This window comes from Sparus aurata, chromosome 7, assembly GCF_900880675.1.
Source record: "Sparus aurata chromosome 7, fSpaAur1.1, whole genome shotgun sequence".
Taxonomy (NCBI): domain Eukaryota; kingdom Metazoa; phylum Chordata; class Actinopteri; order Spariformes; family Sparidae; genus Sparus; species Sparus aurata.
The window spans coordinates 23,139,671-23,154,832 of record NC_044193.1 but is presented as its reverse complement, the minus strand read 5'-3'; the positions used below and the strand labels follow the sequence as shown (position 1 = coordinate 23,154,832).

The following is a 15,162-nucleotide window of genomic DNA, read 5'->3' as shown; positions in this document are numbered from 1 at the left end:
TTCTGCAGCACAACATCAAACGAAAATCCTGCGAAGTCCTGTCTAGACCGCTTGTCTAGACAGGACTTACTCTGCTTCACTCAGACAGAGAATGTCAAACACTAGATTCAAACAAAGTCAAACTGATCACAGCTCTTCTGATAAACCCAAACCAACAGGGAGGCCGGATTACTGACACCGTCAAGCTCTTCCTGACAGAACAAAGCGCAGAACCGAGCACACAAATCGATTTGTGGAGTTCACACAGAGACGCGCAGAATTCAGACTCGCATACACAATTTCTCACTCTCTCCAAGCCAAATTAATCATGCACCAGAAAAACCTAACTTACTATCCCTGATCTCTTCTCTCTCAAAGACATTTCTTTTGTGCAAAAATGGGCATCACTCTAATGTATAAATGTGTTACGTTGAGCCCTCTGAAGATGGAGGAAGCGACTGCTGATCAGATACTCAATCTAATTATAAGCAGAAGATGCAGACGAAGGTGGAGAAATGTGTTAACAGCCGAGGCGAGACGGTGCATTCTTGGCTGAAGTCACTGAGTGTCTCCCCTCAGCCTGTTATTTATTTGTCTGAGCTGTAATTAATGGCGGTGGAGGTCATGAGGTTGTGACTCTGGGAGGAAATGCTATCAGTGAAAACATGTTTAAGGTGGTAGAGACAGAGTCAGTAGAAGAGATAAAAAGGACGCCCGGCAGCTTCATCTGCTCTTCACTCACTTTTGATATACGTAAAGAGAAGAGACATGCAGCTAAGAAAAAGACAATCATTGGTTTCTTTTTCTGTGGTTTAGATGTTTGAAAGATCAAATTTTAATGACATTTTTTTAATTTCATCGTCTTTTCTGAATTTTTTTTTCTGTCTCTGTCTCATGTCTTTCTCTCTACAAACACACACACACACACACACACACACTGACACACAAACATCTCTAAAACAATGTGAAGACCTTTCACCTTCCAACCTCCACCACCTTTTGTCAGACACAGTTATGTTTAACAGACGCAGACAGCAAACACATGAGATGGAACGTGTGTGTGCATGTGTGTGTGTGTGTGTTTGCGTCTCTTGCTTTGCAGATGCCACGGGATACAGCGGTAATTCATCGACTCTGACACCCCAAAAAACTCAGGAACATGCAGAAACGTGAAGGAATGTAGGAATATCTCTGTGCAGTTTAACATAAGGAGACAAACATCTCTATCTGTTACTGAGAGATCTAGACACACACACACACACACACACACACTTAATGACTCCTCTGGCAGAAGTAAGCTAGAGTTACACACGTTACACATGTTTAAAGACCTGTCTAACAATGCATTGTGACTCCTTCTCCCCACCGTGGACAGTACAGTAGCACACACACACACACACACACACACACACACACACACACACACACACACACACACCCAGCCTCGTGTGAGCCTTGTGAGCAGCACACAGAGGAAACACCTAATAAAACTGATATAAGACACCCAAGACACACCTGCCACTTCAAACACAGTCAACACACACACAGAAACACACGCACCTTATAAACCGTTCCAGATGGAGGCAGCTGTCAGACTTCTTGCCATGAGGCATGAAGGCACGGTGCCTTTAAAACAGCGTCTTCATTTTCAATGTGTGTGTGTGTGTGTGTGTGTGTGATGTGCAGTATGTGTGTAAATCAGTAATTAGTGCTAGTTTATGCATTCTGAGCACCAATAAAGCCGCTGGGAGTTTTATCAGCTGGGATCAATTTTAACGATGTCTCAGTACATCTAAAGAAACTGAGTCCATTTAAACCGTCTTCTCTTTCGTTCTTTCCTCCTTCTTTTTGTTGACTCATTTTTTCTCTTCCTATCGTCAATACCTTTATTGGTTGTCTCTTTTGCTGTTATCCTCTTGACGACATGCCGCCCTCCTTTAAATCTCTTCTGAAACCTCTCTTTCAATGTGAGGCCTCTTCTTAACTGATGGTATTTATTTATATTATTCAATCTTTTCATCTTGTTCATATATTAAGTTGTGGGTTTGATCTGCTTTTACTATATGCTGTTTTTATTGCAAAGCCCTTTGCAACTTTGCCTAATTAGCACTAGACGTAAAGTAGAGCTGAGGTGGATTGGAGTGTCCGTAGTTTTGCAGGTATTTGGGAACCAATTATTTGGAACCAAAGTATTGGAAAAAGTAAAATTCTGAAAGGTTCTCGGATCATCCTAAGTTTTTGGGTTCATCCTAAGGGGAACATGAATGTCTGCATCAAATACCGTGGCAATCCATCCAGTAGTTGTTGAGATATTTAAAAACCACAAATATCAACCTTGTGGTGGCACTGGAGGTAAATTACCTCCAGTGCCACCACAAGGTTGATATTTGGTTGATATGAACACCCAGATCTATAGGTTTCATCCTCTGGGGACCATGAATGTCTGCCCAAAATATAATTGCAGTCCTTCCACAAGTTTTAGGCATCGTCATCCTGCAGCCTGAGCCACCTGTGGTCCATGTTAGCCACATCTACATTACCATGGCTTTAACGGCTAAAGCTCAGTCCTGCAGACATTCGCACCACCTGCTTTACTTTGCCGGGTCTTTCCTTCCTGTTTTTGATGCTTCTATAACCATTATTAACTTTGGCGTTTTCTTTCTTCTCCTCCTCTTTCCGTCCACTTCATTCTGTTTGATCTGCTGTACAGTTGCTTCTTTAACCCTCTCCGGGCTAACAAGCAGAAAGCCGAGTCAGCTTGTGGAGGAGGTAAACAGCTCCGGGCGCCGACACACTCCTGAACACTGGTTCTATTCACTGACATGAACTGAGGTGGTTTTCTTCAGAATCTCCCTCTCCTTTTGCCTCGTGCTCATTATTAGATAAAGACTCTTCTCCTTTTGTGTTTTTCTCTTCCCTCACATTCCCTTCTCCTCCTGTATTTACACTATCCTCCTTGACATCTTCTATTTTCCTCAAATCCATCTCTCCTCCTTCCTCCTTCTGTATTTCGAGTGCTCATTAAGCGATGCACCCTTGCCTCCCTGTCCTCCCTCACAGAACCAATGAAAGTTCAAAAGTTGAAACTTCATTTATAACAGCATTGCTCTCCTGAAAGTTTTCTCCTTCCCTCCGTTTCTCTGTTTTTGTCTTTTCTCTTCTTTGAGAAAAGGTACTCAAAGTTTAAAACCTCAGCCTGATTATTATTCTTGACAGTGCTGTTGTACACTTCATTGGAGTCATTAATAGTCTATAGTTTACTGCACCAGAGACAAGAGTACCAGATGCTGTGGGGCAGGAAACTGAAGTGTCAGCACAACACGACGCGGCACTGAACTGTCTAAGTATGCCATTTACAGTACACTTCAGTTTGTCATACTGCTCGAGGCACTTACTGCACTACCCATCACAACATTTGCCATTTGGGGACTGCTTTTAAAAGAAAATGGGGGGCTGTATAGTGCCGTGAGTGCATAAATATTTTGTATCCTGGGTCTAAAATGTCTTTCAATAAATAAGAGCTGGATAAATCAAGCAGGAGGTTGAGGGTACACAAGAACCATAGAGAGCAGAGCGGGGGCTGGCATGACTGCAGGATTTCAGCTGGTGAGCAGCCAAGATCTCAGTGAAACACAGAATCGACAAGCCATGGGGTTTGGGAGCTGCTTCTCTGCTCATCACTGGAGTCATCTGGCAAAATGTATAGAGCTGCTCAACAGTGTGGGTCAAAGCGGTCAGCTCAACTATGGAAAAAAGCTGCTCGGTTCTTCTGTGAACTTGTTGCTCTGTCGGACTTCAAGTTGCCCGAAACAGGAACGACTTTTTGCAGCTGCAGGGCTCAGGTGGTAGAATTGAAGGCTTCCAAAAACAGGGAGGCATTCAGGCCAGACAAACACATTAAATTATCAGCAAACAGGCAGAACATTGGCGAGAGAGCTGGATACAAAACACGAGCATGAAACAGGCTGCAGCTGCAAAGCAATCGAGTGTCTGGCAAATGTGATCTCTGAGAGGTGAAAGAACGAACGGGCAGGTGAAACAGGGTACGGAAACTTCCAAGTGGGGAGAGAAAAACTGTCCACAGTTGCCTCTTTCCCACCAACATGGAATGGGTTCTGCTCCAGTTGGTGAACCTCATTTTGGATCTTTCAGAGCCTTCCAACCACAAATAAACTGATTTGGAACAACGGGTCAGTTTTCCTTTTTACCCAAAATGTGACAACATCAGTGGGCGAGTGGTTTTGGAAAGAGCGGATGGAGAAGGCCATTCAGCTTGTGTGTGAAAGTGTTCTACATCTATGTCAATGCAAACACGCAGTGGACGCAAAGAGGTTTGATATAAGTATCTTAAAATGAGGCTAAAACAAGTCTGTGATTGTTGCAATCATTTCAACTTGGTGTGAGGAAGTGAAAAAGACCTGATGGGACTTTTCATGATCACCATCAACTATCAAAGACAAATACAGCATTTCAATGTAAATGGAGTTAAAACTAGCATCAATCTCTCACCTGTGGTTCCTTCCCCGTCTGAATGCAGTCCTCTCTGTTGCCAGGTAACGGCGGCCAGTAGATCTGCGAAGAAAGAAGCAGAAAGATGGAGGAACAGAGAAAGAAGAGTGTGATGATTGACGACCTCATAACTTTACAGAAATGCAAACAAGCACCTCACTCGTATGCTGCAAAACGTAATTTGTTTTTTGAACGCACACATTCTTCATGCGACTCCGTTAATGCAATCAAAACACAACAATCAGCCCATGTGTCATTACATTTGAATTATTTTCCAATTAGAGCAGCAAATTGAGCATGATCCTCTGCATGTGATGGGAGTTAACTTTTGGCTTGTAAAGCTGAAACCTTGATTGAGACACAGCAGACACATTCATCATTCCACGTATTCTGTATCCAGCCAAGCACATAAGATTTTATAAGTCCAGGTCTTGAGATAGTCTGTCTGAGTTGTCTGCTTTACTCTAGTACATCAGAGGAGAGAGGGATTTATTTCTTAGTGCTCACAGCCTTGAAGAATATATTCAAATAAACCAACAGCAGTCTGACTTTAACGAACAATGTCCTGGCTGAGAGTAATCCAGATGTAATTATTTAAATGCTGTGAACACCAAAACCAAAATTCTTTCCACTTCGACCCCTTAGGGCGAGGTCGGACATCTCAGAGACGCAAGTGTGTCAAAACCTCGACATATTAAACCGAAATCAACGTTTTGATAAGATAACAAAAGTAAGAGATACACATCTTTGTGTGTTCATAATGTGGGTGAACTTCACCCAGGCCACCATTGAGGACATCGAGGGTGTTTTTGTTGATCTTAATTTAATATTTGAAGAAATACATTTGGGATCACTTCATATCAATTATTACAGTACAAACTGTTCAGCATTTATATTTTCATACATACATTTATCATATATTAATGATGGTTATTATAAAGTATTACCAGTGTTATTACTTTTTTGGCATAGAAATAGGTTTAAATAAAATAAATAAACACTGAAGTCGAAATTGGCCATATTTGTGACTTAACTTCTATTGAATTTGAGTTTAATTTGTATCTAAGTGATAATTGTTCATGTCAGAAATACTATAGTCTTCAGAATTTTCTTTGCTCTGGTACACTTTAGGCAACACTCTCTTGCTTACTATAGACTATATGTACTCAGCTGCAGTAAATGTGAAAGTGCTGACTCTTGAGGTTCATCACTCAGTCTCCTTCTGTCTTCTGTTTTGTGCCTAGAAATTAAATTACACTTTTGGCTTAAAACAGTCTCAAAGCGCTTCTCAGACAGACCCGGAGAGTATCCCAACAAGACCGTCTGGAGTTTAAAAATAGAAATACAAATAAATCCGTTCAGATTGCACCTTCCCACAGTTCTCACAGTATAGATCCAACATTGCCTGATTAGGAAAGTCCCAAAGTCTCTGCCTCTTTCTGCAAATTCAATGAGGTGAAGAGTTGGATCTTAGATAAGCATAGAACAAAACTTGGAGGTGAAACAATGGGGAATAGTTCTCACACTGCTTTCAGAAAATGATAAATGAAATCAATTTGCCGCAGAAGAGAAAAGCCCAGGTCCTTCTCAGCATTTAGGCAATGACGTGTGTGATACTGTACACTCTGTTCGACTACCAGAGGGTTTTTTTCTGTGAGACAATAAGTCTTTGTCTGGTCCAGTAGCACAGTGGCTTTGTTTTTGGCCAACAGGATAAATAGAAGCCGGAGAGGAAAACAAAACTACGTCTGATTTCAGATGTTCAGTGTGTATGGAGAGCATGTGTGTGTGTCAAGGGGCCAATATGGTAGCTTCGGGGAATAGTGTGTCTGAATGGGAGAGTGATAAAACAAGAGGAGCGTGATTTAAATTGAGTTTAAAGGATGATAGAATGTTTCTGCCTGGACCACGCTCTCCTCTTTTGCTCGTCGCTCACTGAATTTCATATCAGCGATAACAGTCCGGGACAGATTTTGATCGCTTCTGTCATGAATGCCAATCCATCACAACCGCTACGGAGGACTCACTGTAGATCAGGACAACTGAAGCCTGGCTCGCAGAGATTAGAAATCATCTGACGAGTCCTGTATGGATAAAGGATGTGACGCTGGAGAGCATGGAAATACTTTAACCACTCTAATATGATATATTGTGTTACAGTGTAAGAGCACAAAGACTTCAACATGCTGCTGCCTGTAAAAGAAAATTTTACGCTAAACATTCGGTTCAGTTCAGATGAATTATGATGATATGATATTGTATGAATCAAATGGATTTGTTGGATCATGGTAGTGCAAACTGCCAACTGGCTCAAAGAAGAAAATTCATATAAACTCATGGCGAGTACAGATATTTGTAGTGTGTTGTGTATTTCAGGTTTGTACTTGGATTTTGGGTTTAAACACCTAAATGCTCAAAAAACACATTGTTACCAGCCACGGCAGCGGCGGCTTGTAATGTTTTCCACTTGTTGACTCTGTGTGTGTGTGTGTGTGTCATTACGGTAAAATGTGTTGCTGGTAAACATCGATTGTAGCGGGAACTAACACAGGAGCGATCTTAAGCATTGCCAGGTGTTTGCATGTGTGTCTGTCTGTCTGTCCGCCTTTGTCAGCATGGAAGCGTGATAATCATGCAAGACGCAGTCCAACCAGTCAGATGTTGGGTTCAGATCAGAAGGAAGGCTGAGCTCTAATGTGGGTGCGGTCCGATCCCTGAGCACTGACTACTCATGCAGTAACATAGTAGTCACTGCTAAGTAGTCATGGTTGTTGTCCGGTGTCACAACTGGTGTGATCCCAGGTGTCAATGTCGCCCTTGGAAAGGTGAATTGTTGTTTTTACATTTCCACTTTTTTACAGGGTACACATACAAAGATACGTGTTGGTGAGCTTTGGAGCTATTGGTAGGCATTTTGTTACTTTTTAATGAGCCAGTCTAGCTGTTTCCTCCCCCAGTTTCCAGTCTTTGTGCTAAGCTAAGTGTGCGGCCTGAATGTAGCCTTATATCTACCATACATGCTTGACACTCTCAAACAGAGAATAAGTGTATTCCCCAAAGCGTTCAGTGTTTTATTGGTGAAAACGATCAGCTCCATCTTCACGCCATCTAATAGGAGCCTGCTGTCGTCTGAAAGCTGGCTTGCCGTTGCAGGAATCCATTCAGAACAATCATTTGTTTCACGCTTGACTGAAATGAATATATAAATTAGGGCCGGTCCAAAAACTTGGCTTCAGATGGTCTCGAATCTCTGGACCCGTTTCTTTGGCGTGGTTCTGGGGCTGATATGAATGTGTGCTTGGCTCACACACACAGTCTGATCTAAAGAGGCCTGATAGCATGCCTGACTGATACTGATATACTGTGAAATCAGGCCCTGCCTAAACCCTGGCTGGCGACGGTTTGAGTCAGTGTGCTGCAATAACCAATCCATCGTCCAGGAGTCCCACTACGCACGCTTTGGGAAGGATGGCCGACCTCCAGCAGCTGTCCACGTTCCTCCCTCTGTTTAACTGTTTCTTGATACTAGATCAGTGTGGCTCTGCCTCTTTAATTCTTAATCCACCCTCTGAGATATTTCTTATTTGTCATGTCTTGGATCTTTGAACTTGGAGCAGTGTTTATTCAAACTTTGAAAATGATCTACTCAGAGCTGGAATCAGCGGAGCCAAGCAACACCGGCTGTCCTTCAAACTTCAAGCTGAGACTTTTTAACCTTAAGTTTTAAACTAAACAGGACCATCAAAAGCATCAGTGACTACAGACACGATGCTTTAAAAGTCTGCCAAAATCATGAAGTGAAGTGATAGCAATCCTCAAATGACGTCTTTGTTTCGCGTTTCAGCTGCTAAACAACACAAAATGAAAGGATTAAACAACTGATGTAACCGACCGAAGAACTGCTGGAAATTCGATCAATCCAACATGTTTTTTAAAACGTGTGCACACAAAAAGTATCTGATAGGCGCATTACTTTTGTCGTATGTTGGATATGAATGTCAATAAAAACAAATTCCCTGTAAGCATTCCATTTTTGGTTATATTATTTCTATTTATGCGCACTTCACTTGTAACTTACTTAAAGGCAGTAGAATAGCTCTGACACATGCTACTGGGTGTAGCGACAGCATGCTGCACGCTGATGTAAGCAGATGTTTTTCCATTTTGATCAACTCACTAGTGATTTATGCAGAAAACCTTCTGTCGTATTTGTCAGCTCAGGGTTGCTGAGCCAGAGCAAAATTTGGCAGAAGGACAAAGATAGAGTCATAGGATGAGGGGAGTTTATTTCTGACTGAATCAGGATGCACCCTTAATTGTCTGGTTCAAATGCTGGACTCTGCTTTGGACTCTTCAAGCCTAAAACCTAGAGAGAAAAAAATGTAGCTCCTGAGGAGAGGGTTTAAGCATGTCACTTAACAAGTTGTATTCTTTTCAGGCCAGAGTAATTACTCCAAAATGAAGCCACACTTGGTGGACTGGGCCAGAAACAATTTTCAAAATCACCAAGGAAGCACAGAAACACAGGATGCACTGGACATAACCAAGCACTGAGTGAAATGAACTAGTTGTCTGAACATGCTGAAACTTACGTGTGCCAAACACATTCCAAGACCAAATAAACTATAAGAACTCAAATTCCACTCACACCTTTTTATTCTTTCGCTACAAGAAAGATGAATATTTACTTCATCATATGAAACATTTACATGAACTAAATCAGTGTTTGTTTTACTTTCTCCCGGGTAATTGTCATTAAAACAAATCGTTCCACTTCCCAGAGCTGAGTCAGTCGGCGCTGAATCCAGTTGCGTGCACGGATTCAGTGCCATCTGACTTTCAACCAAAGCCTTTTGTTTACAATTACACTTTCATTTCCATTTCCAATTTAATTACGCTGTTGGCCGGATTTATAGTGGAAAGGGTGGCAATGCTAGGTTCTTATGCCAGAGACGTTGTAAAGTCTGGTGGGCAAAGTTTGAGCTTGAAAACCTGCAAGCCAGTGTGAGAGATTTCACAGTGCTACAACGTCTTTGAAAAAGTATGGAAACTTTAAAGTGTCAGCCCAAACTTTAAAGGAACACCAACCTTTAAAGGTGCAATGTGTAAAAATAGGCCAGCTGTTGAAGTCTAACTCAAAATTTCTACTCACTAGAATATCAGCTAACGGCTGCTAAGCGTAGCTTAGAGCTGAGAGGTGAGTTAATTTTTGAATGTTTTCAACTACATTTATTTCATATTGCTGCTTTTAATTTGAAAGCAATAACTTTCTGGTGTTTTAAACTTTTTCAAGATGACAACATCGCTACACCAATTGTTGGAAGCAGGGGAAAACCACGAGATCCGTCTTAAATTTTAATTGAAACATCATCATTAAAATGGTGTATCCGTTTACAGATCGAGAAGTATAGACATAACAATCTATGGTTTTTAAAGTGAGTTTTCGATATTTTTCAAACTTGGGAGAGAGCCAGGCTCGATGTGTCTCGTGCTTCCAGGCATTAGGCTAAGCTAGGCTAATAGACTCCTGGCTCTAGTTCAGCTGTGGGGCCCTCGAGTTTGAAACGCCATATCTGGCTGATTTAGCATGTTTTCTTAGATCAATAACTTCTCCTGGAAAGTCAAACACTGTTTGAATTTTAGCCTTTTCTTTTCTTTTCTTCTCTTCTCTGTCAGTGCTGCTTTGCAGAGTATTTGGCAGATGTGTGTCATCTTGTAAACCTTTGTTTAATTGAACTGGCATCCCTGATAGATTTCACAATGGCTGGCTCTGATGGAAGCGCGGGGCATTAAGCCTCAAACGACCTGCAGCAAACTGTATCAGCAAGTTTCACGTGTGATCGTAGGCCAAGACAGAAGAGCGGAGATAGGAGGCTGAGGGAGGGATGAAGAGGAATTAAAGACTGGTTGAGGTGGGCGACATCTGGCGCTCGGTAAATTCCCCGTTCGCCCATTCGCTTTGTATCATCACGGTCTCTTCGACCCACACACACACACACACACACTCACACTGCTGCTCTTAGCTAAAGTGCTGGAGCACACCGAGGCTTTCTGTTCTAGAGTTATTTTTGCTCTGTGCTCACTGGAAACCAGTTTAATGGAACACAGATCGCACTAGGCGCCCTACTGGAAAAGTATGAAATATGAATAAATGTGCTCCATATTTTCCCAGAACAGTTCTCCAACAGATACAGAGGAGATGAAATTAAACTCTATTTTAATTTAAATCTGCTCATTTCCCCGGTGTCGAAGGCTTCCAGGAAAAACTCTCCGAAAACTCATAAGATATAACTCAAAAGGTATAATAACTCCCGAACTCCACAAATCACAGCATAGCTCACGTCTACTGTTCCTCTGAATAAATTATATTGCATATAAATTCCATTCTAATATGAGAGACACATTTTCTATAATTGGGAACATTCTGCATCTGGTCCTCGAGACTTAAACAAGAACTGATGGAGCTCTTCATCACTGTGACACGAACTCTGCGATTCTTCCCAAAATGAAGAAGCTGTGTTGATTTAAACCAACATTTAAGTTTCAGAATCAAAGATGAAAGAAAAACAGAGCTCTTGATCATAAATGATGATCGTAGCACGATAGCATTCCCTCTCTCCGCGTGTTCAGCAGACTCTCGGTGTTTGATGGTCGGGGAAATCTGCTGCACAGTCGGATCGTAAATGAATTTCTCGTGTCTTTATGGGGAGCTTAAGAAACTGTGTTCAACCAGCCTTAATGATACACTCGTGTACAGATTAAAGGAGATGCTGGATGAAAAACAAGGTCTAATATACCTCAGGCTGCACCTTTACAGGTGTTCCTACACCTGGAAGGGCACGAGATTGTAGAAATGTTTTGACAAAGGAGGTAAGAACAACCTTTTATAAAGCGCAAACAAACGCAGATAGTACATCTAACTAAATGCATATTCAAATGTATTTCACAATGTGTTCCATGCAGTGTCTGTACACTGACTGTTCATAATATAATCCAGACTGGACCGGTCACAATTTTATCCCAGAAAGCAGGTGTGTGATCGCTTGATTTTTTTCGTAAAACTTTTTTTCTATTTAATATTTTCACCACTGTTTTCTGTTACTGTTGTCAGCGATGATGCAATAGCAGCGATATGAAATAAAATGGCTGTTCAGGTTTGAGTCGCCACGTTTATGTTGGATTTATAGCAGAGAGTGCTTAAACAGATGTTCTGCAAACGGGGGGAATTCTGGAAAAAACACAAATTCCTACGCCTATCTCTAAAAGTCATATATCACCTACAGATTGAAAAACCCCCTCGCAGAGTCACTGCAACTTTAATCTAAATGGAACGATGAATGTTAACTGTACAGTAACCTTTTACAGTACATCCATCAACGGAGCAGAGCAGAACGCAGTCAAATACTTCGACTCATATCATGAGCTGTCTCTGAATGCCTCACCTCTTTGGACTCGCTGCTGGTAGGTCCCAGCAGGAGGGAGTACAGGACATCCTTCCCTCCCAGGAAGAGGCGGTCACGGTACTCATCCAGGAAGACGGCGGTTAGAGAGAGCTGGCCGTGGTGACCGCTGAAGATGGAGGACCTGTTGGTGGACAGCAGGTCTGCAGAAAGAGAAGAGAGAAGGATGAGCGAACAGCATTCTAAAAAACATGGAGGAGCACTGGTGAACTCAGGAGCAGGGGAGGGGGGGGACTTGGAAAAATGCCCTCTCTGATGCCCATATGGCAGATAAAACAGTACAGTGCCCTCTGTGTGCTGGCGCCCCACTGCATACAGCTGGTGTCCTTTTTGTTTGGCCCTCGCCCCTCAAAAATGTTGAGTTTGCCATTGGATAGAACAGTAAAAAGAGGCAATAATTGATGATTAAAGCCAATACATCTGATCCCAGTCATTTAAATCCAGTAATGCTAAAGATATTGAACATCGTTGTTCAATTTCTGAAGTGCAGGACTTGAGACACAAGCTAATATGTGCACAGTGCACACTCCCATATGAGTAAACAGTATCAGTGGGAGAGCAGGAGTCCGTCTGTACGCACCAGCCTGCACCTGGCTCTCCACTCTGATCTGGCAGCAGCTTCAAAGTCAAAAGGTTGATGCAACGACTCCGCAGGAGCGGCATAGAGGCAGGGTTGAAGTCAAGTTCAGTGAGACGTGGGGTGTCTCACACACACAAGCACACACACACACACACACACACAAGTACAGGAACAACAGCGAGCGTGTTTCTTCTCCACCTCTCAGCCTCTCGCAGCTTCCAAATCTCTCACTTTCGCACACAAACACCTCCTACATCTGCCTCTCCTACCTCTTCTGCTGTATCACCTCTGTCTCTAAAAAGATGAGGAGAGAAAGACGTGTGTGAGGAGACGTCTTCGGTATGTCAAACTCTCGGTGGACGTGTCTTTCTGCTGAAACGGCTTTCCGTATACCTCTCATCACTCGTCTTCCACGCCTGTTATTCCCTCTCAGTCCAACACACACACACACACACACACGGTGAGAAAGTGGGCTCAGTCACTCACCACTCAGCAAGGGTATTGACCGAGTGAAGCACAGGGCCCCATGTACCAGTGACACCTTGTCCATCACTAGAGCCTTGCAGACACACACACACACAGACACACAGACACACACACACACACACACACGCACACACACATGAATGATCTGTTTTTATTACAAAACTCCATTTCTCAAACTCCAGGTCTTCCACACACACACACACACACTTGCATACTCCATATAAGAATTATGTTCCTCATGAATGAATCCAAACACAACAGAGGGTCAATTTACTATGATGTTAAGCAGAGAAAAGCAAGTTTGATAAGCTGAAACCAGAGAATGTTTGACATTTTTACTTCACTGATAATGAAATGATAAATGTCCTGTTAATTGGCAAACCTTTGGTGAAGGTGCAGACATCTTTTACAGCACAATTACAATTTGCACTACATGTTCCTCGAGGCTCCACCCTACAAGTTCCAACACTACAAATTAAAGCTGTAGGAAATCATCTGTCTTTGCTCACTATATCTTAGCCTAAGGTGAGAATACACCACAGGTTAGGAAGGTTCTTTTAAGAATACAAAATGTAAAATTATCGGTTATCTCATCTATGTCGACCACGAGAAGCACTTAACTTTCCGACCTGGTAACACATCAAACTGAGTTAAAGAAACACTGTTCCACCATGTCACTCGTCTATCTGTGAAAATAACACTATCTCTTCCACAGTCAAGTTCCATGCTAACTAGCTATTCAGTCAGCTTTATTAACCACTCAAAAAACTCCAGGAGAACCAGAAATTTTTGGAGGTTTACTGAGCAGTTCTTTTTTGTGAAACAGGATCTAACAAGTCTCAGATGGATGGATGGAACAGGACTAAGGCATTCCTGTCTAATAATAGCATGCACTACTATGAACTGCCACTAGGTGGCTTCAACCAAATTCACATGCAGAGTCAAGAACTCCAGTCACCAGGCGGAAAGTCCAATGAATTCTCAACTTGCACAATATAATGTCACTTATCTGCTTTACGAACTGCACTTCCTTCTGCTTCTGGTGTCCATTCAAATTTAATACATTTACATTTATCTCTGGGCTTTTTCATCCGTAACTTAGCTAAAATATTTCACTTTTCACAGTTTACTTTATAAACTGTTTTTAGTTTATCATTTGTTTTTGGCATATAGTTTTTTTTTTTCAAAAGTTTTGTAATTCAAATAATCACATGGGTGGTTTTAACTAGCAAGGCTATCCTGTCAGCTAGCCTGAAAGTTCTGCATGCACATATAATGGTGGAATCAGTCGGGAGCTTTACTGACAGACGGCGCAGCTCAGTTACTTTCATTTTCGGCAGCTCTTCCAAGTACCAAGTGTAAAAAAGGAGTCATAGCTAATCGATGTGTGGCTAGCTAAATGGTCACACTCACATGCTGACCTCTAGTGGATCAAAGACTCTATAACAGGCTTTGGCAGTAGCCTGGGATGAATTATAGGTTGTTGGTAACAGCTGAAAAAAATCATATCGTGCATACACACTGCATTTTCTGTTAAATTCACTCGTCATGTCAGCATTAAACACACACACACACGCACACACAGAAAGGAACCTCAGTCGTTCTTCAATCTTTTGCCTGCAGCAACACACACACACACACACACACACACACACACACACACACACACAGTTAAATACACACATTTAAACAGCCTCGCCCTGGATTCCCCTCATTATCAGTGCAGATGAAACTTTTACGGTAAAAGCAGAACGCTTTCAACAGTTTAACACTTTCTCGTGTTTTCTCTGTATGTATACACTCCCTAATAAGATCTCCGCAGCAGCCAAATCAAAACCAGGATGAACCGGCAAACTCTGCTCAAACACCCTCCTCTGCCGGGGCCGAGCAAATGTTGCTCCTCCGAAGACAGTGATGAGGAGGTTCAGTGTGGTTTTTATAAGAAAAAGACTGGATGTAAAACTTTAAAGCTGCTGGCAAGAGAATAATGAGGAGACGCACATGCAGGGAGACATCGGGGAGATACTGTGGGGAGAGAGGGAGCGAGAGAAAAGTAAGAGAAAGAAAGATGAAGTCTGAGAGGGGAAGGGAAGGGAAAGGGGGGAACACTGTGGCTTTTAGCAGCTGGTAAAAGTCAGAAAATAATGA

At 42.3% G+C, this 15,162-nt stretch overlaps 1 protein-coding gene and 1 long non-coding RNA gene across 4 annotated transcripts in view; one reads left to right on the top strand and one right to left on the bottom strand.

Moving 5' to 3' along the window:
* The window catches only part of sema3bl (sema domain, immunoglobulin domain (Ig), short basic domain, secreted, (semaphorin) 3bl), a 71,397-nt gene that overhangs the window by 38,650 nt on the left and 17,585 nt on the right, over positions 1-15,162 (bottom strand). For all 3 annotated transcript variants that reach the window (XM_030422823.1, XM_030422822.1, XM_030422824.1), the window contains exons 2-3: positions 11,931-12,091; positions 4,489-4,551 (exon numbers count right to left, since the gene is read on the bottom strand). In XM_030422823.1, the coding sequence (XP_030278683.1) occupies positions 4,489-4,551; positions 11,931-12,091 (224 nt within the window). The remainder of the gene's footprint in view (positions 1-4,488; positions 4,552-11,930; positions 12,092-15,162) is intronic.
* Positions 11,102-11,975, top strand: LOC115584913 (uncharacterized). Its single transcript, XR_003984624.1, has 3 exons — positions 11,102-11,358; positions 11,452-11,519; positions 11,854-11,975. It is a non-coding gene; the product is annotated as an uncharacterized LOC115584913 (long non-coding RNA).